The sequence below is a fragment of the Saccopteryx leptura genome, chromosome 2 (genome assembly GCF_036850995.1).
Source record: "Saccopteryx leptura isolate mSacLep1 chromosome 2, mSacLep1_pri_phased_curated, whole genome shotgun sequence".
NCBI classification, from domain to species: domain Eukaryota; kingdom Metazoa; phylum Chordata; class Mammalia; order Chiroptera; family Emballonuridae; genus Saccopteryx; species Saccopteryx leptura.
This window is the reverse complement of record NC_089504.1, coordinates 216590616-216616800: the sequence shown is the minus strand read 5'-3', so window position 1 is coordinate 216616800 and position 26185 is coordinate 216590616. Positions and strand designations below refer to the sequence as shown.

The window sequence follows — 26185 nt, the reverse complement described above, 5'->3', positions numbered from 1 at the left end:
AAACTAATCTCATTTGCACAAGGGCCACTTAACTATGTCTTGCCTGAATAGTCAGGTTTTTTATTCTTCCTTTGAAGATCTCTGTTGTGGGTGTTGATAGTCCCATTTTCTGCTGCTTTGTTTAATATATAGTGTTCCTTTATTCCTCCTACCTCAATGCCCCACTCATATTTCAGGCTGGGACCTACTCCTAATTTAGAGCTCTCTTTCCCCTTTTTGCCAACTTCTATTATGAATCTACCATTGCCACCCAGCTTAGTGTATCCTAAAGTTCTCTTTACCAAGCCAAAGTCGCAGAGCTCCAGGGAAAAGCAACCTGGTCTCATCTCTCCAGGCAGAGGAGAACAGAAGCTCCATCTCCACACATGCTGCAGATGGCTTTTCCAGTCTACTTGAATCATGACCAGCTAGAAGCAGCGGTCATTGGGACTTGGATGTGAGCTGCAAAGTATAGAATTGTGACAACAATTCCAGTGCCATGCAGACTTTTCCTGGATGTGGACTTTTCCTGGACTCCTGCTCCTTGGGATAGCTCCTAACAGACTGAAATGGGGTTGGGTTGCATTTATCAGGGACTTGGCATGGTGTTGGGGCCAACTTGGACTTGGTGAACTTGTTAAGGACACTACTCTTTTGTGGATTCTTGCTGTATTGGCCAAGAGTTTGCTTAAAGGCTTTAATCACTGTAAAAAAAAAAAAATAAAAGACTGGATAAAGAAGATGTGGCACATATACACCATGGTATACTATTCAGCCATAAGAAATGATGACATTGGATCACTTACAACAAAATGGTGGGATCTTGATAACATTATACGGAGTGAAATAAGTAAATCAGAAAAAAACAACAACTGCAGAATTCCACACATTGGTGGGACATAAAAACGAGACTAAGAGACATGGACAAGAGTGTGGTGGTTACGGGGGGCGGGGGGAGGGAGGAAGGGAGAGGGGGAAGGGCACAAAGAAAAATAGATAGAAGGTGACAGAGGATAATCTGACTTTGGGTGATGGGTATGCAACATAATTGAATGACAAGATAACCTGCACATGTTTTCTTTGAATATATGTACCCTGATTTATTGATGTCACCCCATTAAAATTAATAAAAATTTATTTATTAAAAAGGAGGGGTTTAAATGGGGGGGGCTAAAAATATTCCAGCTTTTCCTCCCACCCTTTAAATTCTAGCTTGGGCTAATAACCAAATTAATAAGAGACATATTAATGACAAAAATCAAAATTTACTATACATGTGCATGGGGAATTCACATAGGCATGAAAATTCCAAAGACAGTGAGGCAACATTAGGTATGTAAGACATTTTTGGACAAAGGAGGAAGGGGGTCGGGAACTGGGTATTAGATTTCAGAAATGAGAATGGGCAACTTACAGGTAGTTGAAGAGAAGAACACACTGCAGGAAAATCCTTGCTAGGCAACTCAGAAACAACGGGACCGGGGTATCTAGCTAACAGGCACCTGCGTGAAGCCCTCTTGTTTACCATGTTTCATTCAAATAAAGCTAAAGCAGTATCCTAATATCCCTTTTCTGAAGCAAGTTTCTATGAATCTCTTAGGCAGGAAAAGGGGGAAAGTGAAAGGCTCCCTCTGAGTCTTATTTCCCAATAAAAAGCTTAAAATTAATGTTCTAAAAAGGCAGCTTCAGCTTGCAAAACTTTGGTCCCTTCAAAAGGAAATTGCTGGGGGTGCTGGAGTGCTAAGCTCTGAGATTGCCCATAGCACTGGTCTGGGAAGGGTCCTGCTGGTCCTGCTGCTGCTGCACTCTGACCCGTTCCATGCCCCCAGCGACACCAGGAACTCTGTGTGGCTGCCCCCCTCTGCTACCTGAGTGGAGATTCACTGTTGCTGCCTGTGTGTGTTCCTGGCAGGGTGTGAGTGTATCGGCAAGGTCATGGCCTGTACTCCTAGACTTCTCCTTGAGTGGAAGGAAGGTTAGCACCTACTAAGACAGAAAATGGCCATGGAGGGACTAATCTGGGGGTAGTTCTGGCCTCTGTGCAAGACATTTTTGTTCACAGCCTTTCCTAACTGCCTGCCCCTGGGCCACTGCAGACAGAGGACATGTTATGACCCATCCATTGCTTGGGGCTTGGTCCTGCACCTTGCTTTGGCCTGTGGAATGTGAGGGGACATACTATAAGCCATTTCCGAAAGAGCAGGTTTCAAGTGTCTGTTCCCTGGCGTTCCGGGCCTGAATGAGAAGTGCAGGGAGCAGGCCCGGCTGCCCTGCAGGCAAGGGAGCTGGGGAGATATTTGTTTGTAAGCCACTTAGATTTTAGGGTTATCACTATAGCTATGCTGAATGGCTTATCAGAATTTCAAGTACAAATGACCAGCAACCATTCATATGTGTATATCACTGCTTGATAGAATGTTCCGTGCTTACAGATATGCTCTGTATCTGGTCTGTTCAGTAATATGATGACAACTGACCACCTATGGCTCTTGAGCACTTGAAATGTGGCTAGTGTGATGAAGGTACTGAATCCTTTTCTTTTTTTTCTTTTTTAAAATTTAAGTGAAAGGCATGGAGGCAGACAGACAGACTCCTACAAAGGCCCCAACCAGGATTCATCCCGCAAGCCCTGGAGGCTCTGTCCATCTGGGCTTGTTCTGTTGCTAGGCAACCGAGTTTTTTTTTTGTTGTTTTTTTTTTTTTTAGCACCTGAGGGGTGGCCTCAGTGCCAGGGGCCAACTTGCTCCAACCATTATGGCTACAGCAGGGGAAGAGAGAGAGAAAGAGAGAGAGAGAGAGAGAGAGAGAGAGAGAGAGAAAGGAAGAAGGGGAAGGGGGAGAGGTGTAGAAATAGATGGTAACTTTTCCTATGTGCCCTGACTGGGAATCAAATCTGGGACTTTTACATGCCTGGCTGACACTCTACCACTGAGCCAAATGGCCAGGGCCAAGGTACAAAATCTTAAACTTTAATTTAAATTTAAAACTTATGTAGCCACACCTGATTACCAGATTGGGGAATCTAAAGTTTAGAGGAGAGGCCCAGGTGGCTGGCATATTTGGAATTCATTAGTAAGTATAAAGTTAACATATATAAATATATATGGAGTCTGGCACATGTATACAAGATTTTAGTATATATCTGTTTTTCTGGGAACAAATATAGTCCATGTTTCATCCCAAAGGGATCTTAACCTTCAAAGTATAAAAGATTCCCTGGGCCCTCAAGGGTCCTGGATATAGTCTGGTAGTTAAGAACCTGTTTTGTTTTCTTTTTGTTTTGGGAGGCAGTAAAAGTTGTGCTCAGAAGCCAAATCTGTCTTGGCCAGTGATTTATTTAGCAGAGGATCACCGTGGGAATTTCTTAAGCCAATAGCATATAGAATGATGTTTCTTAATAAGCAAAATAAAGCAATGACATACTCCAAACAAATGACAGGTTAATTGCACTATTCTTCCAGGCAAGGGATGATGAAGGAATGAAGTCCAAATTTAATGTGAAGTGTACCTTTGTATGCCAGGAGGTGACCAGTCAGAGAGCTGATTTCCAGATGCCAGTGCAGAAGTCACAGGTCCCTGCTGGTTGAGCACGTTGCTAGGGAATGAAGATGCCAGTGTTGGTAGGTGGGCTAATTTCTTTCAAGGGGCTGATGTGTGGTTTGTTATCACTGTCCTGGAGTAATGTCCCACCAAGACAAGAATGAATGCCCCAAGGGTCTTAGGAGAGTTCATAGGTTAGCTAAGAGTTTCTTTGCCCAAACTGAAACTCTCCAATGGTCCTCACATACTCTCAGTGTTCATAGCCAATGTCCCTATGCCATAGTTACTTCTCCACTTGCTCTTACAAGTAAGCCCCTAGTGGGACCCCTTAGCAGCTGGGCTGCTGACTGCTTATCAACTGACAACAGATGTAGAATGAGGACATCCTGCACGGCATTGGCTGTCGGTGATCCATAACATAAGCGCATGTGGATTGTCCTTGCATTTCTGACTTCCGTACTCTCACATGCATTCCAATTCTTTGGCTTCTCTCAGTCATCTCTGCTCTTCTTCCTCCTCTTAGCCATACTGGGTGTCCTGCATCACTGCAGCAGTGCCTGTGCTGCTGTCTTACCTCCGGCCGCTCTAAGAAAATACCACAGACTGGGGGCTTAGAAAAAACCACTGATTTCTCACAGTTCTGGAGGCTGGAAGTCCCAGATCAAGTCATTGGCATGTTTGGTGTCTGGTGAGGTCCTGCTTCCTGTTTCACAGATGGACATCTACTCGCTGTGGCCTCACATGGGAGGAAGGGCAAAGCAATTCTCTGGGGTTTCTTTTCCAAGGGCATTAACCCCATTCATGAGGCCTTTGCTCACATGACACACTCATGTCCCAAAAGTCCTACCTCCAATGCCACTACATTGGGGTAGGATTTAACAAATGAATTTTGGAGGGATGTAAACATTCAGCCTGCAGCACTTGGTTATAAACTTCTCTGGACTAAGTTTCCATTTATTAATGGGATCAGAAATACCTATGTTGGAAAGTAGTGCATGTAGTAGGTTCTCACTAAACAACAGCCACTTTCATGTCAAATCGTGCTCTAATTGGATGTTGACATCTCTGTAAAGCCAGTTGCCGTGGCCACCATCACAGCAGCCTGGCCCATGCAGGTTCACATTGGATTTGGACAGTCGGTAAAGAAACAAAGGAGCCAAAAACTGGTGGGCCATCATCTTTAATCCTAGCTTGCACCCGGCGGGCAAGTAAAAACACACACTGGGCTCCAAAACCCACTCATTCAGTGCTCGCAAAGCTACTGACTTATCTGAGTTTCCTAGAATCAAAGGTTTCTAGCTCACCAGGCTTATTCACCTCTGTTCCCCATCTCCTTCCTTCTTCCTGCACAAACTCCGCACAAACTGGCTTCTCACTCAACACTCTGCCATCTTGGCTGCTTCTCCTGGCCTCCTCCACGTGGCCTTTCTCTGCTCTCCTCTCTAATGCTAATCTCAGGAACCAAGAGAGCAAGCTCCCGTTCTGCCCCCATTTTATAGTGTAGATTCAAAACCTTTAATCCAATATACAAAATAGGGAACTCTCGAATACAAAGTCACTTATCTGGGGCATGATGAAATTGCACCACCCCACATCAAAAAGGGTGGGAAAGGCTTAGTCCTAAAACCAAGCCCCAGGCTACAAGGATCCTGCCAGCCCACAGCCTGCCCCCAACACACATTAATATCACCTGGGCTACGGCTTCCATGTGGGCAGTGCCATCTTTAACAAAGTGAGCATAATATATTTTATCTGCCCAACACTCTCCTACTAGACTGTGGGCTCTTTGAAAACCCCAGTTCTATTTTTTCCTGAATTTCCTGGTAGAAAAGACCCACAAGTCCTTATCTGAAATTTTGAAATGCAAAAACTCTGAAAACGGCCTGACCAGGTGCAGTGGATAGAGCGTCAGACTGGGATGCGGAAGACCCAGGTTTGAGACCCCGAGGTCACCAGCTTGAGTGCGGGCTCATCTGGTTTGAGCAAAAGCTCACCAGCGTGAACCCAAGGTCTCTGGCTAGAGCAAGGGTTTATTCAGTCTGCTGAAGGCCCGTGGTCAAGGCACATATGAGAAAGCAATCAATGAACAACTAAGGTGTTGCAACGCGCAATGAAAAACTGATGATTGATGCTTCTCATCTCTCTTCGTTCCTGTCTGTCTGTCCCTGTCTATCCCTCTCTCTGACTCACTGTCTCTGTAAAAAAAAATCTGACCTGCCTGCCCCGAACTGCTGCGGTGCTCCCAGTGGCTCAGGCACCTTTGCTGGTCGCTGACAATGTGTGTATTTTAAATTTATTTTTCCTTTTGTTACTTTGGGTTCAGTTGCACTATGCATAAAAAAGAGTTTAAAGACACCCCGTTGCTTGCTGTGGGAGCTGTCCTTGTAAACAGTGGAAAGTCAGTGAATTTGAGAACTACCATGACATACGGCTTAGGAAATCAAATGATGAGCAGTTGAAGTTTTACGGGATTGGTGATGACCAAGACCAGTGGAAAAGCGGACATCACTGCACCGGGGAGCAGGAGGAGGAGATGCGGACAAGGAGCGCATCTAGCAGAGCTGGCAGCGAAGACAAAGACGCCAACTAAGCCAGGGAGTGGTCTGCTGGTCATGAAATAGTTCAGTGACCACAGGAAGGACTGATCTTTAAAGGTGAACATGAATATTCAGGTTGGCTGTGGAAATTTGAGAAGGGTTGCCTCGTAAAAGAATCTGAATGTATGTGGAGGAAAAACTTCTGATGAGAAAACATCTGAAAATCATGCTGATGGATTTGCTATCAGATCTGGTGAAAGACCTTACTCTGAACTGGTCTCTAGTGCTGGTGAGGCAGCTGGGTCCTATACTCCATTTCTAGAAAAACATCAGAATGATCGAAGTGGGTACAGGCAGAGTTATAGGACTTCAAGCACAGGCTGAGTCAGGATAAAGCTGGCTGTGATTGGAAAAAGTTGGAGGTGTGAATGACATATGGCGTGTTGTTGTGCCCTGTTATGCGAATAAATACGTGTTGGTAACCCAAGAAATATTTTTTGCTGGGTTTGATAATCTATTTCATAAACTCACTGCAGGTAGCCTGAATGGGAAGAAAACCAACATGTTATTTCTGCACAAATGCTCCACACATTTCCTTCCTGGATATCTTTTGGAAAGTACAGTAGCCCTTTCTTATCTGTGGTTTTGCTTTCTGTGGTTTGAGTTATCTGCAGTCAGTAGTAATTGGAAAATATTAAGTGGAAAATTTCAGAAATAAGCAATTCACGTGTTTTAAACTGTGCGCCATTCTGAGTAGCCTGACGAAATCTCAAGCTGTCCTGCCCCGCCCTGCCCAGGATGTGAATCATCCCTTTGTCCAGCATCTCCAAGTGCTGCCCAAAGGCCTTCCCAAGACCCCTTAGGTCAGTGGTGCTCAACCTTTTTTGGGCCACGGACCGGTTTAATGTCAGAAAATATTTTCACGGACTGGCTTTTAGGGTGAGACAGATAAATGTATCACGTGACCGAGACAAGCATCAAGAGTGAGTCTTAGACGGATGTAACAGAGAGAATCTGGTCATTAAAAAAAATAAAACATTGTTCAGACTTAAATATAAATAAAACAGAAATAATGTAAGTTATTTATTCTTTCTCTGTGGACCAGTACCGGTTTGCGGCCTGGCGCTTGGGGACCACTGCCTTAGATCACTGGCTGCTCTTTTGAAGTGAAGGTCATGTAGCAGCCTTTACTACTACCCACTGTCCCCTGGCTGAAGGAAAATGGGGAGCCAGGTCTCTGGGTTTAAGAGGGGAAGCTGGGAGTGAGTGTGTGTGGGGGTGGTGGTGGCTAAGAGATACAGAGAACTTGGTGGTAGATTCTTCCTTAGGAGGGTTTTGGAGCTTTGAGTTCACTGTGATGGGACCTACAAGAGCTCTGTGTCCCTTTGAGGGGCAGCACTGGCACCGAGCAGAGAATGGAGAAGCCCCCGCTGGGCCAGCATCAATAGCTGGTCCCCAGAATCACGAGCTAATTAAAGGACTGTTGTTTTGGGGTGGCTTGTTCTGCAGCATCAATTGTGACAATAGATAACTGACACAAGATCTTTGCCCTCTGTGGCTTTTCAGACGGAACTAAATACTGTACTGCTCACAAAAATTAGGGGATATTCTATCGCTTCATATTCGTTTTGAAATATCTCCCAATATTTGTGAGCAGTATAGTTCCACTGTATTGAGGACAGTTCTACCCAGTGACTGGTATCCAGTTGACCCTTGACCACTCAACAAGCCATCTCTTGGAACCGTCAAGGAGATGATTCCACAGTGTGTATCAGCTGGGCCAGAGCCGAAGGTGGATACATCAGGAAGTTGATGCAGTGGAGATGAATGGGCCACTACAGATTCCAGAGATCTGGTGGCCTGGCACTGTGTTGGGTTCCACTGATGACCAGAGAAGGACACTTGAGGTCATAGCTGAGACTTAACAGAGGTAGAGTGGGGAATGAACCATCAGGTTGAGGGGACAGGGACTTCAAAGGCTGAAAGGGGAAAAGAGTGGCAAATGGAGGGAGTGGGAATAGCTGTGTGCTGGACTCAGGGACAGAGCCGAGGCCAGGTGAATCCAGCTGAGTGCGGGCACCCCCCCCCCCCATCAGGAGGACTGCAACACTGAGCTTGATTGTCATTCTAAAATCAATAGGTGCCACTGATGAGTTTGAAAAGGAAGGGGACTGCCTGACCAGGTGGTGGCGCAGTGGATAGTGCATTGGACTGGGATGCGGAAGACCCAGGTTCAAGACCCCGAGGTCACCAACTTGAGCATGGGCTCATCTGGTTTGAGCAAAAGCTCACCAGCTTGGACCCAAGGTCACTGGCTTGAGCAATGGGTTACTTGGTCTGCTGAAGGCCCGCAGTCAAGGCACATATAAGAAAGCAATCAATGAACAACTAAGGTGTTGCAACGGCAACGAAAAACTGATGATTGATGCTTCTCATCTCTCTCTGTTCTTGTCTGTCCCTATCTATCCCTCTCTCTGACTCTCTGACTCTCTCTCTGTCTCTGTAAAAAAAAAAAAAAAAAAAAAGAAAAGAAAAGGAAGGGGACTGAGACCTGATACATATATATATATATATATATTTTTTTTTTTTTAGAGACAGAGAGAGTGAGAGAGAGAGTGAGAGAAAGGGATAGACAGGGACAGACAGGAACAGAGAGATGAGAAGCATCAATCATTAGTTTTTCATTGCACGTCTTGGGACTTTGGCAGACCAAGTAACCCCTTGCTCGAGCCAGCGACCTTGGGCTCAAGCTGGTGAGCTTTTGCTCAAAGCAGATGAAGCCTACGCCAAGCTGGCGACCTCAGGGTCTTGAACCTGGGTCTTCCGCATCCCAGTCCGATGCTCTATCCACTACGCCACCGCCTGGTCAGGCTGATATATGTTTTTAAATGTCTCAAAAGTGAAATACATCATGTCAAAAGTGGAATGTTATCAGTAGCTCCTACTGATTTTATTTATTTATTTATTTATTTATTTAGAGACAGGAAGGGAGAGAGATAAGAAACATTAGCTTGTACTTGTGTCACTTTAGTTGTTCATTGATTGCTTCTCATACGTGCCTTGACTGGAGGCCTCAAGCTGAGCCAGTGACCCCTTGCTCAAGCCAGCGGCCTAGGGTCATGTTGATGACCCCACATTCAAGCCAGCGACCTTGGGGTTTTGAACCTGGGTCCTCAGCATCCCAGGTCCACGCTCTCTCCACTGCGTAACCGCCCAGTCAAGCCAGTTGAGTGGTATTAAGTACACTGACACTGGTATACAACGATCACCACCATCCATCTCTAGAACTTTTTAATCTTCCCAGAATGAAACTCTGTCTTCATTAAACACTCTCCTTCCTCCAACCCGACACCCACCACCCTACTTCCTCTCTTTGTGAATGTGACTCCTCTAGGAACCTACTATTAGTGGAATCACAAAGAATTGTGACTGGCTCATGTCCCTCAGCATACTGTCCTCCTGGTTCATCCACGCAGTGCCATGTATCAGATGTCCTTCCTCTTTGAAGCTGAGAAATATTTCATTGTGTGAATATTCCACATTTTATTTACCTGTTCATCTGTTGATGGATGTTGGGGTTGTTTCCATCTTTTGGCTGTTGTAATGCTGCCATGAACACAAGTGTACACATTTCCTCATTGTTTAGAGCACTGCAGAATATTCCATACTGTAGAAGTTAGTGCACCTGCCCTCTTCAGTGCCCCTTCAGCTAATGTCTGTTTTTTTTTTTCTGTCACAAACACAGCTGCCCTGAGTAACCCTTGTACACTGATGACTCCACACCTGTGCAAACCTACATTTGAAGGATGCATGTCTACTGGTGGAATCTCTGCCTCAACCAGGAGCTCTTGTAATTCAGTGACCCTGCGTCCCAAGATTATTTTTGTTTGGCAGGTGGTTTCAGACAAACCAGATTTTGGCTGCTATGGTGCGACAGTGTATGTGTTTACCAGGTAATAGTTGTGGTGGGACTTTGCAAATTTCAGACTTCTGCTGCACTAGGGGCTGCCTCTGACAGACAATCAAAACAAGCCGATAGTGGAAGCTCCCTGCTTACTGGGCGATGAACACTAGGGGGTATGATTGCCCCACTTTTGGGCAGAGAAGGTGCAGGCCAATTCTCCACTTCTACCATGGGCAAATGATTATTAGGACTCTTGAATGGAAAAGAATCTCATTGCTTCCCGAAGAGATGCAATACAGAACTTGTTGTATAGACCTTGGGCAGAGAACAAGTATGGAAGATGGAAACTGATTTGAGGGACTCTTGGATTCCTTGCCACATCCAGTCCAGGACCTGCTTTTCCTCCACCATCTCTCCTGGGGCTCCATGTATTGGCCCCACAGTGACAGGGCCCAAAGTTTGCTACTTGTAGTTTCTTTTGAACAGATTATGGCATATTTCTTTATGTTCTAAACCCAGTGGCCCTGCTGCTGGGCACATATCACCTCCTTCTAGTCCATTGACTGGCCTGGCCATTCGCCCCGCCTCGCTTCGGTAGGGCACTTGCTGGCTCCGGGTCAGTCCAGCTGCTCTTGGTCAGGCCAGCTGCTCTGGGGGCAGAGATGAGCTCGAGCTCAGGACTACCTGGTGGGGAAGCTGCGGGGGCCGTAGCCTTGCAGGGAGACTGCAGCCCTGCCTGTCAGTGAGGGTCAGTGACATGGGTTTTCACTGCCAGTGCAGGCTGTCCTCCCCTGTCCCTACAAACACAAGTGCAGGACTGCCGTCCCACCCTGGCTGTCTGGGCTCCTAGGTTTTGAGTGTTTGGAGGGGCTGGGAGGGGCTGGGGGGGTGCTGCCAGCAGGATGGATATGGGTGCAGAGCTGAGTGGGGCTGAGTGGCAAAAAGGTGGGGTTGCAATGAGACCAGCAGGGATCCCACCCAGTGGGGCTCCTGGGCTGTGCTTGGAGGGAGGCCTCCTTAGTCCTGGCACCCAGCCCTTCCCATGCAGCTCCCCCTCCCAGCATACTTCCTCTTTCATGGGACCCAGGCAATCAGTGTTCTGTCTTGCACCCCAGCAAGAATGGGCTTCTCCCTGTCCCCTTCCCAGGACTCCCTGATGGTCAGATAAACCAGAGCCCAGTGACCACTTCAGCCAGGTTTGCTTGTAGTGATGACATCACCACAGCTGTGCATGTTCTCTCCCATTCCCAGCGAGGGCCCCTTGTCACCTTGCCTGCCTGCCTGATGGCCCCCTGTCCCCATTACTCTCAGCCTGAGCTCCACAGTTTTGCTGCCCACTGTTGGGGCACACAGCTGACCCACTCTGGCTGCAACAACCCTGTGTACTCATGGCACCACCCCACCTGCAGCTCATCTTGGCAATTTTGGAAAGCCACTCAGATGCTTGGGCAGCATGGGGGCCAGGCACTATGCTACTTGGAGCCAGAGGGGGCGGGGCTCGCCCAACGTGCCCTTCTGCCTAATCCATGTTATGACAGGGGTGCTCTGTTTCTGCAAAAAACATGCATTCCTGTGCATCACAGGGAACGTGGCCGCTGTACTGTGAGCACACAGAGGAGCAGAGCCTGCTCAGAGCTAGGGACCCTGGAATGGAAGGGACCTTCCAGTTGGTGCTCTGGAAGGAGCACACAGAGACCCAGAAATGTGGATGGAGCCTGCCCAGCCAGCCAGCGGTGTGTGGGGGCCAGGCAAGGACTCAGCTGTCCTGGTAGAGCCACCCGCTCACCATGCTGGACCTACTTATCCAGGCAGTCACTCCTGGGGAAGACAAGAGTTAATAATGCCCGGAAGGGGAGAGCAAAGGGGGTTTGTGCTTGTGTCCTGGGGCTGCTATAACACAGTGTCACAGGTGGCATGGCTTAAAACACCAGACGTATACTCCCCCATGGTTTTGGAGGCTGGAAGTCTGAGTTCAAGATGCCAACAGGGGCCCTGGCCAGTTGACTCAGTGGTAGAGCATCGGCCTGGTGTGCAGGAGTCCCGGGTTCAATTCCCGGCCAGGGCACACAGGAGAAGCGCCCATCTGCTTCTCCACCCCTCCCCCTCTCCCTCCTCTCTGTCTCTCTCTTCCCCTCCCGCAGCCAAGGCTCCATTGGAGCAAAGTTGGCCCGGGCGCTAAGGATGGCTCTGTGGCCTCTGCCTCAGGTGCTAGAATGGCTCTGGTCGCAGTGGAGCGACGCCCCAGATGGGCAGAGCATCGCCCCCTGGTGGGCATGCCGAATAGATCCCGGTCAGGCGCATGCAGGAGTCTGTCTGACTGCCTCCCCGTTTCCAACTTCAGAAAAATACACACACACACACACACACACACACACACACACACACACACACACACAGATGCCAACAGGGCTGGTTCCCTCTGAAGACTCAAGGGGAGCATCCTTTTGTGCCCGTCTGCTGATGGTGTGAGGAAGCCTTGGCATTCATTCCTTGGCTTGTTGTTGCATCACTCTGGTCTCTGCCTTTTCCTCCCACGGCTGCTTCTCCCTGTGTGTCCTGTATTCAATTTCTCCCTTTTTATAAGAACACCAGTCATTAGAGTAGGGCTCACCTTATTCCATACGACCTCATCTTAACATGATGACATTTACAAAGAACTTTCTAAATAAGGCCACACTCAAAGGTTCTGGAGGTTAAAATGTGAACATCTTTTGGGGGCACTTAATTCAATGCAGTATAGGGCCTCTTGTAACTGCAGGTGTGAATAACCTAGCAGTATAGACAGTGGCTCTAGGGAGCTGCCACGTCGAGGGACATAGGAAGAGGAACTTTGGAAATTTCAGGGTGATTATTTTGTTTTCCTGAGACATCTTTGTGGTTCTCAGGAAGGTTTGGAGGAACTCAAGGGCCTGGAGGGGCCTTTGGACACTCCTATGGACATGAATGGGGACGAGGCTGATGCTGGCAGGAAGGAGGGAAGAGGGCAGTGCCCTTTCACAACTACCATGTCCTGGCATTTCCCACATTGGGCACAGAAGAGGAGCCAGGAGGCTGGCACAGGGGGAACTTATTCTGGAATGATGGGTGCCGACAGGCTTTGAAAGTTGGATAGGTGATGGGGCTGTGAGTTTGGGCTTCCCAGGGGCCTATGGTTGCTTAACTGACAGGTGCTGGTGGCCTTGGTCACACAGCCCCTAGGGTTTAGTGTTGTGCAGAGATAGGGGCAGGAGGGTAGGAACAGGAATGGCTTTCCTGGATTGGCTACCAAGTGACACCTGCCTATGTCTGTTCAGAATGATCTTTTCCTTGTTGTCCGGGTGTCATAAGAAGGCATCCACTGGTGAACGTGAACTCAGTGGAATTAAAAAAGCATACATTCATTCGCCAGTGACAGATTTACTGAACACCTCCTCTGCACTGGTCCCTGGGGACTGAAACATGAATAAGACAGTGCTTGCTGAATTTCTATACCCAAACTCACAACATGCACCATGTGTGCTAATGTGGAACCACCTGCTCTGTAGGTTCTTGGAGCAGGGACCCCCCCCTCCCATGGATAGCCCTTCCCAAATCCCCCTACTTTAGTGGTCAACCCTTGATTTTTGAGAGAGGCTCAGGTTACAGGGAGAAAATGCCTATTTTGTTTACATTGCCCTCAACTATGTTCTGAGGATGGTCAAAGACAAGGACTGGCCACTCCTGCCAGCCGGGCTCTGTCTCAGGAGCTGCCCAAGCAGAATGAAGGCGGCAGCTCCATGCTGCTGGCTACTAAGGGGCTATTTTTCTTTTTCCCCCTGCTAATGGGGAGAGCATCTTGGGTAGATTCACAAAAAGTCCTGTAGTTGATCTCATCTATTTCGACACATGAAGGATTCTCACGCATATCAAACCAAATTTAGAGAAATTCATTTGGCCTGACCTGTTGGTGGCGCAGTGGATAAAGCATTGACCTGGAACACTGAGGTTGCCAGTTCGAAACCCTGCCCTTCTCTGGTCAAGGTACATGGGAGTTGATGCTTCCTGCTCTTCCACCTTTCTCTCTCTCTCTCTCTCTCTCTCTCTCTCTCTCTCTCTCTCTCTCCTCTCCTCTCTAAAATGAATAAACAAATAAATTTTAGAGAAATTCATTTGTACAGTTTCCCCAAGGGGAACAAGAGAACATCAACAAGATACTTGTTCATTTTACGTCTGCTCTTACGAATTCATAGGGAGGGTTAGGAGGAAACTGCAGTTCTCATTTCAACTGAAATTTGATGACTTGATTCAGCAATTTCACTTCTGGGAATTTGACTCATGGAAACACTCACATAGGAATGTGTATGCAGAGATGGTTACCAGGACATGACTGATAACAAGCCTAACTGGAGGCACCCTATGTGGGGCTCCCAAGACAATGCTTGGGCACGTTCGTGTACCCGGGAGCGGAGTCTCCATCATCTCTTAGAGGGAGAGGCACTGCCATGGACCCAGTGGTGTAGTAGTGCTCTGTGCATTGTGGTCTGACCTCTGTGAGGCCAGTAGTTACCCACAAAGGGAACAGTGCCGTACCTTCACTAGCTGTGGAAATAAACCTGAAGACATGCGTTTCTCGCAGTTCTGGAGGCTGGAAAACCACATCCAGGTGGTAGCAGGTTCAGTGTCTAGTGAGAACCCACCTTCTGGTTCGTAGAGGACCATCTTCGTGCAGTGTCCTCCCATGGTGGAAGGGACGAGGGAGCTCTGGGCGGTCTCCAGGTATCCTCATCTTCGGGGGTTAGGGTATCAAAACATGAACTCTGGTGGGGGGACCCAAACATCTAGTCTGTGGCACCATGCATCTCCTCTTTGGTTCCCAGCACAATGTGATGACTGCTGAATTGCACGCAGCAGAACAGAGAGACAAGCGCCAGGACATGCCAGCACGGATGGGAGTCACCCACTGTTTTGGCCCCAGGTTAGATGGTATCAGAGAATCCTGCATGTCTTCCTTTTAGTCTGCATTTTGGTCTGATCTCCTTTTCAATCTACTTCAATGATTTTCAAAGTTAATGTGTCCTTTCTGAGGCAGGTGGAAACCGTTTATGACTGCTTCCTTCGGTTCTGGGGACAGAACCCTCAGAGTGACCAAGGTCCCTTCCAGCCATACTTCAAGACCTGCAGACAGGGACATTGGCCCAAATGGATGGAGCTGGAACAGGGTCTGAATTCACATTATATCACACACAAGTGTGTCAGTCCCCTGTTGTTACAGTAACAAATTGCCACAGACTTATGCTTAACACTACACAAATGTATTGTCTTACAGTGAAGGTCAGACGTCCGAAATAGGTCTGGCCTTCCTGGGCTCAAAATCGAGGTGTTTACAGGGTTGCAGTCCTTCTTAGAGTGCTGCGAGAGAACCCCCACATCTTCCAGCTGCTAAAGCCCCCTACACTCATGGCCCCGCAGCACTCCGACCTTTGTTTTTTACTTCCCTCGTCACATCGCTTTCTCCACCCCCCTTTTCTTTAGCATGACCCGATGATGACGATGACACTGGGCCCACCTGAATATCCAGGGTGATCGCCCTGGCTCAAGATGCTGAATCACAGCCACAAAATCCCTTCTGCCCTGTGCATACTTACAAATTCTAAGGGTCAGGGCGCAGACATCTCAGAGGGGGCATAACTCTGCCCACCGGGACAGCAGATTAAAAATGAGAAGGAGACCAAGAAACCACCCCAGGATGGTTCTTTCTCTTTCTGTGGCTGTAGTGGCAGTTGTAGCTGTGCCTGTGAGGGAAGATGGGGACACCCCGGGGCTGCCACAGCGGGCACTGTGTATGCCTGCAAAACAAGGTTTGCGATGTAGAACCGACTTTAGCCACAGCCATCGCTGGTGTGAGGGGGTGTCTTCTGGGCCTTCTGGTGAAGTTTGTCACACTTCCTGGATGGTCCCCAGGCATCCACATTCACCTGGATCAGAGCCTGTGATGGTCAGTTATGGTAAAATATACATAACATAAATTTAGTGTACAGCTCTCTAGCATCCAGTACAGTCACATTGCTGTACACCCATTAACTCCTGCCTGCCTTTCTGGCCAACTGGCCTGTCTTGCAAATTTTGGACTCACCACCCACCTCTCTCAGTCTCTGTCTCATTATTGCTTCTCTTTCTCGCTGACTGACAGAGCCCGTCTCTCCTACAGGAGTATAAGCTCTCTGAAGGCAGAAGCTGCCTTTTTTGCAGTTGTATTCAATCAGCATAGCACATAGTAGCTGCTTAATAAAAATGCATTTATAGCAATATTTACATGCACCGTATCTCTCTGCGAGTTGCCGTGTGTTCTGGTGAGTAATCAGTAGTGGCAACATCAGAGGGTCTGTCTTCAGTTCCAGCACTCACCTTTCCCCTGGCTTTAAGGACAGCAAGAAGTTCCCCCTCAAGGTGTTATGGTCAGTGTTATGTGCCAACATGGCTGGGCTGTGGGGCCCAGTCATGTGGTCAAACACTAGTCTAGAAGGTGTTTGTAGATGAGATGAACACGTAAATCAGTGGACTCCAAGGAAAGCAGATTACTCACCATAATGTGGATGGGCTTCATTCAGCTGAAGGCCTTATGGACAAGGACTGAATTTCTCAAAGAAGAAGGTTAGCCTGACCAGGACGTGGTATAATGGATAAAGCATCAGACTGGAATGTAGAGGACCCAGGTTTGAAACCCTGAGGTTGTTGGCTTGAGTATGGGCTCATTGGGCTTGAGCATGGGCTCACCAACTTAAGTGCGGGGTCGCTGGCTTGAGCATGGGATCATAGACGTGACCCCATGGTTGCTGGCTTGAAGCTCAAGGTTGCTGGCTTTTGCCAAAGGTCGTTGGCTTGAGCAAAGGGTCACTCGCTCTGCTGTATCCCCCCGGTCAAGGCACATATGAGGAAGCAATCAATAAACAACTAGGGTGCTGCAGCAAAAAGATGCTTCTCATCTCTCTCCCTTCCTGTCTGTTCGTCCCTATCTGTTCTTCTCTTTGTCTTTCTCTTTCTCTGTCACAAAAAAGGAAGGTTAGATGATAGATAGATAGATAGAGAGATAGATAGATAAAGAGATGACAGATAGATTGTCCTGGAAGGGGTGGATGGGGCCTTGCCCGCCCCCTTGCTCCTTTCCGAGGGCCATGGTGGGGTTGGCAGTGGGCAGTCCAGGCAGTCTGCCGACCTCCCTGGGAGCTGGGGGAGGACTTTGCCAGATGCATTCCTGCTGACCCACAACAATGCTTGTTGCCCACAAAGTGTGTATTTGTAGGTGAGCCTCACTGGGCCCTGGAGTGGAACATCGGGGTGCTGGGCTTTGAGCTTGTGGCGGCAGACTGCTGGCATCATGGGAATCCTGCCGATAAAGCAAATACGGGCCTTTGTGTGAGAAGGACCGCATTCAGCTCCTGTGCAGCAAGCAGAATGCCAAATTGCTGAGGACAGGCTTAAGCGGGCCATGGAAACAATGTGAGAGGGGACAGCATGTCTGGGGGGGGGGGGTTGCCCTTAAGGCCTCATTTTCTGCCCACAATGCGGGGCTTTGCAAGGGTTTGACAAAAATTTCTGACAGATCCTGATTTGTTTAGATAGCAGAGAAAGGTGATTTCAGCGTAAAGCTCATGGTCCCCAAACACACACACCACACACAGACACACACATATACACATACGTGCCGCACACTGAGACACACACAGACATACACAGGTACATCCTCCTTCCCACACGTGGACACACACATAGACGCACATACACAGAGAGACACACAGACGCAAAACAGACACACACGGAGACATAACCAGCCAAGGACCTATCCTGACAGCCATGGCACCACACTTGTCTCTCTGTCCCTCTGCTTCCTTTAGCCTGTTGCCCTCTTCACTCAAATCCCTGGCCTGAGCCTGGATTCAAGCCTAGCACCCCTCTGCCTCTCAGCTTGTTGATCCCTTTGGGGAGCCCTCCTCTCTGCCTCAGGCTCACATGCTTGTGACGGCCCGAATCCCCGGATGCAGCTTCCATGCAGGCAGCGCTGTCCCTCCAGTTTGTAGGTGGTCTCAGTGTCTCGCAGGGGTGTGGCAGGACTCACAGGTGTCTTGAATAAACAGCACCACCTTTGGATTCAATTCCTTGGCTTTAGGAGAGACATACTTTTTGTCTTTGATTTTTAGAAAATTCATCCTCTTTCTCTTCAATCTGCAATGCCTGCTGGATACCCTAGGCTGAAGGAGACGTGTTGGGCTGCAGCCACTCTGGGTCTGCTGTGTCCCTGCAGCCAGGGCAGCTCTCTGGGCGACAGTGGAGCTCAGGGAGCACCCAGGCAAACATGGCTCTCTCTGCTTCACTGAGCCCATGTCTGTGCCTAATGGTGTCCCCAGTTAGTTGCCCCTACTGCTTCATGGCTGGAGGCAGCTGGCTCTGCAGGCCCCTCTCCACCTCGGGTGAATTTACCTGCCTTTCAGGACAAGGAGGCCAGGTCACCGTGAATGAGGCCAGCCTGGAGGCCAATCGCACTCCCTCTGCAATCTCCATCTGGGGCACAGGTAGAGGGTGACGGCCACTCTCCAGGGAGCCAGGGTTTAAGAGCTGTGGGCAGAGGCCAGCAGACGGTGAGTGAAGATGGTGACATTTGGGCCATGGTTGGCATGCTCACACAGTACCAGAGGAAGAAAGCGCAGCTCAGAGGCACCAAGTGGCACCCCTTTATAGGACCTGTCCCTAAATATGGCTGCATCCTGGGGTTCTGGGGGCTATGATGTCAACATGAATTTTGGGGGCCACAATTCAGTTCATAACATCTACTCTCTACAATTTATTTGGGACCCTAAATCATCAGTTGGCTCTTTCCCAGTCATTTACTGACCACAGTGGCAAAGATAAACTATCCTAGTCACCCCAGGGGCACACTCTGCCTCTGGTTTCATTGTGAGCTAGTGTGGTCCCCAGGGTCCATGTAGTGCATTGTTTTTGTGTTTACTGTTGGTTCTTTCAGCGTTTCAAATGGCCCTGTGTGCTGAAGGGCCATCTTATGTCCTAAGCACAAGAAGGCTGTGAGTGTCCCATGGAGATAGAATATGTATTAAAAAAGCTTTGTTCAGACATGAGTTGTGTGTTGTGGGCTGTGAGTTCAATGTTAATGAATCAACAAGGTGTGTTAAATTAGGTGCCTTTTAACAGAAACACACAGCAAAAATGAGGCTATCTATCGATCAGCTGACAAAACAGTTGTGACCTGGGGCTTGCGGGAACCTCACCCTAGATTTCTCTCAGGAGCGACTATTCAGTATTTCCTAATTCAGTGTCCACAGCAGTTTTACAGGACGTAATAACTACCAAGGGTAAGGAGAATTGATTATACTATTTATGTATCAATGGCTTAGAACTTAGAGTAGCAAGAGAGGAGGTGCTGTTTGTCAGGGCATTATTTACAACTAACAGAGCCTGGGATCATGACGCATACAAGGACCTTTTGTTGTTTTTAAGACTGTTTTAAATCTTTGCGGACATCAAACCCCCTTAGCACGTGTCCAGCCTCCTTCCTCCACCTTTGATGTGTCCTGGCTTTGAAGTGGCATCTTCCACGTGAGTTTAAGGAGGCATCCAGGCCCCTAGCCAAGGCTGCCATGAGGTTGTGCCAAAGCTGGGCTAGGTTTGAGGTGAGAGAGAATTCACACACGCATGTCAGAAACAGCATGTCCCCCTCGCTCCCCATCTCTGCAGCCTCAATGCCATCTTACTTTGAAGGCCAGCCCTGAAGCAGGTGCTACACCCCATGGAGGCCTGCAGCACATGTGGCTCCTAACCTGGACAGGGGTGGGTGTGTAGGGTTGTGAGTGCCAGGGTGCCCTGAATGCCTGGAGCACCTCTGTGGACCCTTGGCCACCCTGAGCCATATAGCCTGCAGGATGAGGCTATACCCAGCCCCAGGTTCGCACCTCAGCTTGGTCTCAGCCTGCAGTCCAGTCTGTTTGAACAACCACATGGGGATCAGGTGTAGGGTGAACAGAGCAGGGCATACCCCTTGGTGCCAAATGCCAGGGGACATCAAAAACCTCAGTCATCAGCATAAATCATCTCCAAGGTAATGTTTTAAAATATCAAGATGAAGCTTGACCTGTTGGTTCAGTGGATGAGGCATTGACCTGGATTGCTGAGGTTGCCGGTTCAAAACCCTGGGCTTGTTCAGTCAAGGCACATACAGGAAGTAACTATGTACTATAAGCTGATGCTTCCTACTTCTCCCTCTTCTTTCTCTCTCATTTTCTCTCTCTAAAAAAATCAATGTATAAAATCTAAAAAAAGTATCAAAATGAATGCAAAAAATCTGCGATGAACAAAGTATCAGAATCTTAAAGACAGGATTTCACTACTGACCTTTCCTTCTGTCTCAGCACCAGCGTGGCTCTGCCCAGTTCCGGCCACGTGCCTGGCCCTGCTGGACCCTTTCCATGGAGGACCTAGCAAGCTGGATGCTGGTGCCCCTTCCTTTTCCTCCCTCATGCCCAGAAGCAGGTGCTACTGCTGCTATGTTGAGCCCAGTCTGGGCGGGAGTCCTTTACTGAAGCCTCCCAGGCTGAGTGACCTGGACATGCAGGTTAAACTTCCTAATCCCAGTTTCCTGGCCTATGAAATGGGAGATATTGGGATCTACCTGCCATGTAGATCGGCAAGGAACCAAGGTTACTACCAGTATGGCCAAGCACAGGCCTGGGACAGTGGAGGTGGCCTCACCCTGCAGCAGTGATTATCTGCACCCTAATTTGGCCCTTGTTGCCTGGTACCTGCGGCAATGACTCTGAAATTGCAGATTTGCAGGGCAAAAGGTGGCATTTCCAGGTTTATCTAGGACCCTTTATCACCTGGCCGGGGCTCAGAAATGCGGGAAGAAGGGTTTGCTATTGGGCACGGCTAGCTAGAAAGGAGATGTGTCAGGGACACTCTGAAATCCCCACTGTGAATGCCAGTTCCATCTCGGATATCTCAGACACAACCCTACTTGAATTCCTGGTATTTAATTTGTTCTGTGTGGCCCGGCTAAGTCCAGGAGTGGCCCGAGGATGAATGAGAAACGTCGCACTATCTGAATGGCCCATCACAAAGCTAGCTTGGAAGAGGTGTAGGAACGGCCTTCTCCTTCACTGCAGGTAGGTGTCCAGTTCGTATAATACTCCCCAGAGGCCAAGCTACTGAAAAACATCAAAAATCTAAAACCTGGGAAACATCAAAAGTCTAAAAACCGGTGGATGGCAGGCTCCCTCTGGGAATGTGTCCTGAACAATAAGTGGACAGGACCGCAGAGAGAGAAGCCAGAAAGGAGCCAGAATTTGCCGAGGGCAGTGATGGCGTGGGTGCATCGCAGGCCTCTCAGGGGCGCCTGGTCTGAGGGACATCTTGCCCAGGAGAGGACACGTGAGCAGGGTAGTAGACACCAGGGTGAGCACATGGAGGGGAGCCCAGGGGGTGGGTTCCATGCTCATATGTGAGCTTGCCCGCCTGTCTGGATGCACACAGACCCCTCACTAGGGATCCCCCACCCCCAACCCAGAGCTGGAATGTGACAGGTGTTTTTTTTATCACTTGGCCTTTTATGTCTTTCCTGAGATTTTTACAAATGCACATAATTTTTGTTAGCAGGAGGGAATAGAGGTCATCTTATTTTGAAAAACGATGTGTCCAGTAGAAAACCTAGTAGGTGTGGGGATTGGGGACCACTTGTCTCATCTCTGTGCCTTGGTTTCCCCGTCTGTGACACGAGGGTGTGAGTGCCTACAGCCAGGGTGGCCATAGGATCACAGAGGACCATGTGGGCAGACGACCGGCCTCTACTTGGTGGCGGGAGATGAGTCTTCACTGCCCCTGATGAGTGGTGACACAGGACTGCACAGAGGACACCCTTTGGGGACACGGCCTCCTGGAGTCCAGCGCTTCATGTTGGTCAGTGCCCAGGGCTGGGAGTGGTGGGCTTGCAGCCAGGGTCACCTTTCTGCTGACTGGACAGCTTCCCTCATGAGCTCACGCTTTCCAGACCAATCCCCCTAATGCCTGCATTTTGTCCCAGGCGTATATAGGGAGGGTTTGCACTCAGGCTCCCCACTGCACTGCCCAGAGGCCCCTGCCTGAGTCCCCGCCAGCCCTGGGTCCCTGCAGTGCCGACGCCCAACATGGACATCACCATCCAGCACCCCTGGTTCAAACGCGCGCTGGGCCCCTTCTACCCCAGCCGGCTATTCGACCAGTTTTTTGGCGAGGGCCTCTTTGAGTACGACCTGCTGCCTTTCCTGTCCTCCACCATCAGCCCTTACTACCGTCAGTCCCTCTTCCGCACCGTGCTGGACTCCGGCATCTCCGAGGTAAGGCCAGCTGGTCGGGGGAAGGGCTGGGTGGGGCTGGAGGACCAGCTGGGATTTCTGAGGGCCGGCCCTGAAGCCGGGGGGAGGGCACCCGTGCTCCCAAGCTCGCGTCTTGTTCCTTGGAGTGGATGGCGAAGGCCATGGGGCCATCTCCCCCTCGCCCCGATTCTTCTCGACACGCAGATACTGGGTGGGCGCCCTCACAGCAGAGCCTCCCATGCCTCTGGGGAGGGGTCAGGACAAGGAGCCCGCCTGAGTCCGACTGCTGTCTTTTCCTCCATCAGCTCATGACCCATATGTGGTTTGTAATGCACCAACCACATGCTGGAAGCCCCAAGAACAACCCCACCAAGGCAAGTTCAATGGCAGACGCCAGCTGTGTGTTCAGCGGCTCTCCCACTCCCCTTCCAGCAGGAAGCCTGGGTGGGGGGTGTGCTGCCCAAGGTCCTGAGAGGAGGGCCTCCTGCCTGAAGTCCTCTGTGGCCAGCAGAGATGCGGAGAGCGGGCTCATCCCACAGTCTCTGCCCAGGTCCCCACAGCCAGGCCCAAAGGGAAGGCAACGAGAGCCACTTGTCTTCCCTCCCTGAGCCAACACTGACCCCAGGTCCAGAGTCCTGGAGGTGCTAGGTCTCACCCACTGTCTAAACACAAGCCTGCCCAGAGCTGACACAGTGCCAATGCACTCCAGAGACTAAAAGAGACTAAACAAAGGTTCTGAGTGAGTGAAGTGAGGAGGGGCTTTGTGTGTAATGCAGTTGGCGGCAACCTTGTGGGCTGTCAAGTACATCCAGTCGATGGGAAAAGACAGCGCTCCGGGCTGTTGATGGAGAGATGAGGGGAAGCCAGGGCAGTGGCTTTAGTCCAAGTGCTAGGTCCACCCAGCCAGCCAGCCAACCGGCCTTAACCAACCAGCAAACCAGCCAACCAACCTACAACAGCTGCCCAGCCATAACCAGCCAGTCAGCCCATGACCAACCAGACATCAACAGACCACACCTCCTTGAACCCCCAGGTTCTGGTTATCAGCTGAGTGTCCACACAGCCCCTCGGCGGGCATCCTGGGCACTCTACTCTCCTGGGGGTATGTAAGGAGAGGTTAGAGCTGTGACCTGCAGTTTCTGTCCTGAAAACTAGGGATGGTCACTCCACACTGGTCTCTCTGGATGGCCTCGCAGGGACTGCAGCAAGCTTCCTCCCGAGGTTCAGTCTCCAGGGAGACCCATACGTGCATTTGGGTTTCAGGTCCGATCTGATCGGGACAAGTTTGTCATCTTCCTGGACGTGAAGCACTTCTCCCCGGAAGACCTCACTGTGAAGGTGCAGGAGGACTTTGTGGAGATCCACGGCAAGCACAACGAGAGGCAGGTGGGTCGGCACCTTCCTGGACCCTTGGGCTTGGTGAGAGGGAAGCCTCTGGGCTCCCAGATCCGGATGATTTTCCAGGTGGGGGATGCCACATCCACCTATGGACAATTGCCTCCTGGGGATGGGGTGGTTGCTCTTGAGCCCTCTGCAGGCCCCAGCAGCTTGGCAAATGGCTGGGGCTATTCCTGGCTCCATCCAAACTGCCTGCATGATGGAGTGGGATTAGGAAGGAGCCCCTCAAATGCTGAACACCCAACTCCAGGCCCACGTAGGTTTCCCCGTGAACCCAGCTTTGGAGGGGGAGCTGAGGACAGCACAGTTGGCATTTATCAATGCTCAAGACCCTTTGTGTTGACACGTTTGCTCTCAGCAGCCCTTCATGACCAGTGCCCCATTATCACGAGTGGGCAGGTGGCACGGCCAGGCACAGAGAGGCCCGGCTGGCCTGGTCCTACAGTTGGGACAAGGTGGGGTGGAGGTGGGGGGTGGTATCAGGGGCCTGAGCACTGGAGCTGGCAGAGGCAGGGTCTTTGGCCAAGCTGGGAAGAGCCCATGGGTAGTCATAGGAGTGCAACATCCCCATGTAGAGTGCATGGGCCGAGGGGCCTGTGGGCCCAATGTTAGCAGAGTCAGCTTCTCCTGGCAGGGGAGGGGTGCGTAGCTATTGCGCCCACTCAGCCCAGGATGCTCCTCCCCCTATGGCTTCTCAGCCTTTCTATCTGGAGGAGGGCATCGGGCCCAGGGCCGAGTCTGTACTAGCACCGTCCAGGAGTGAGCATGCTTGTGCTCAGGCGAAGCTTTCTGACCCCCTTAGATGGATGTGGATTGCAGGGACCCTGAGCCCTAGTGGTCTGTGGGGTCATAGGTAAAGGGAAACCCCGATCCAGGGCCAAGAACAAAACCATTCATGAGATTTCAGAGTAAAATTAGATTCAAGAGCCAACAGCATGGCAGCGAGGGGCCCCAGGCGGGCCAGGACTGCTGTGCAGAGAGGCTGGCGGGGAGACCTGAGCAGGGGCCCAGCCCTCTCCCTAACCGCCCACTCTGGACGAGCGTCTGGGGGTTTGACCCCATGTTGTCCAGGAGACCCTTCTCCACATGGGGTCAGCGGCCACCACAGTGGTGCTTCTCTGATGTTGCCTTCCCCGACCCTACCCAGGACGACCACGGCTACATCTCCCGCGAGTTCCACCGCCGCTACCGCCTGCCTTCCAACGTGGACCAGTCGGCTCTCTCCTGCTCCCTGTCTGCTGACGGCATGCTGACATTCTCCGGCCCCAAGGTCCCATCTGGCGTGGATGCCGGCCATAGCGAGCGGGCCATCCCTGTGTCACGGGAGGAGAAGCCCAGCTCTGCACCCTCGTCCTAAGCTCAGCCTCAGCCTCGGCTGCCACCCGCTGCTGCCCCTGAGACCCACCCAGCAGGGGGACCCTAGAAAGTGGGCTGTTCGTCTTCCTTTTCTTTCCTCTCTTTGGTTTCCTTTTCCTCTTCTCTGAGGGAATGAGGGTTTGCGAGAGTAGCCTGGAGAGCTTGGGGCCTTGGCTTGAGGTGCTGTGACCTCAGGGTGACACTGATTCCAACACCGGCCAGTTGGTGGGAGTGACAGCCATCCCAGCTTCTTTAGACAATAGCCCCATCCTTCTGGGGGATGCAGGCCCGTCTTGGCTGACTGAGAGGTCAGAAGAACAGCCCTACTGAGCCATCTCTGAGTGACTCTTGGCCAGGTGCATCTGCTCTGTGTAGCGGGCACCTGTGTCAGGGCCGAGCTGTGTGCCTGCCTACGTGTCCCGGGCCCCCAAGGTCCGTCCGTTGGAGGCCCCATGTACCCGGGCCCTCAGCTGCCTGCTTCTCTCAGACCACCCTCCCTCCTCTTATCTCTCTGTAGTACACTCTTGGGGCGTCTCGCCACCCATGACAATGCAGCTCATGACAGTCAATAAAGAGCAGGTGACGCAAGCAACTAGCCGTCTGGTGGGCCTGCTATTTCCATCGAGAAAGTTTGGGGAGTAGTGGAGAAGGGGTGATGTGACTCATAGTGTGGGTGTGAGGGAGGAAGGACACAGGGCCTGCCTGTTCCTGTTCCCATCTCTAAGTGACCTGGTCACTTCCTCCTTCCCAGTCCCTCAACCCGGCTTCACAGGAGGGAGAACTTGGAGGGATGGGGGGATGGAGGGAGGAGGGAAGGGACCGGGAAGGTAGGAGGAATATCAGGATCCTCTCTCCAGCCCTCGTGAGAACCGGTGCCAGGGGGGCCTCACCCTTCTGACTGTGGCCTCCTTCCCTCTGGAGGGGGGGAGTTCCTTCTCTCCAGTCTTCCTTGGGTCTGTGCTTTAAGGATCCTGCCACATTGGTTCCTAAGGAATGAGAAATGGCATTCCAGTGTGGTCAGAACATGTCCACCTCTATCTGACACCATGCCCTGACTCCCTATGTGGGAGACACCCCCTCACGCTGCCTCCCTCTCTATAAGTAGGCACAGGGGTCCTCAGGGGCTTGTGGAGTCCAGAGCTGAGCACCTCCCCCCCAAA

At 50.5% G+C, this 26185-nt stretch overlaps 1 protein-coding gene across 2 annotated transcripts; it reads left to right on the top strand.

Moving 5' to 3' along the window:
- Positions 1–22024: 22024 nt before the first annotated feature.
- On the top strand, positions 22025–25617 carry CRYAA (crystallin alpha A). 2 transcript variants are annotated; one of them, XM_066370076.1, is made up of 4 exons: positions 22025–22292; positions 22577–22645; positions 23535–23657; positions 24817–25617. In XM_066370076.1, exons 1-4 carry the CDS (start codon positions 22104–22106, stop codon positions 25024–25026), a joined length of 591 nt encoding a protein of 196 aa, XP_066226173.1. In that variant the 5' UTR covers positions 22025–22103; the 3' UTR covers positions 25027–25617. The 2 variants fall into 2 exon arrangements, with proteins under 2 accessions (XP_066226173.1, XP_066226174.1); XM_066370077.1 differs by lacking the exon at positions 22577–22645 and having other exon boundaries at positions 22026–22292.
- The last annotated feature ends 568 nt before the right edge of the window (positions 25618–26185 follow it).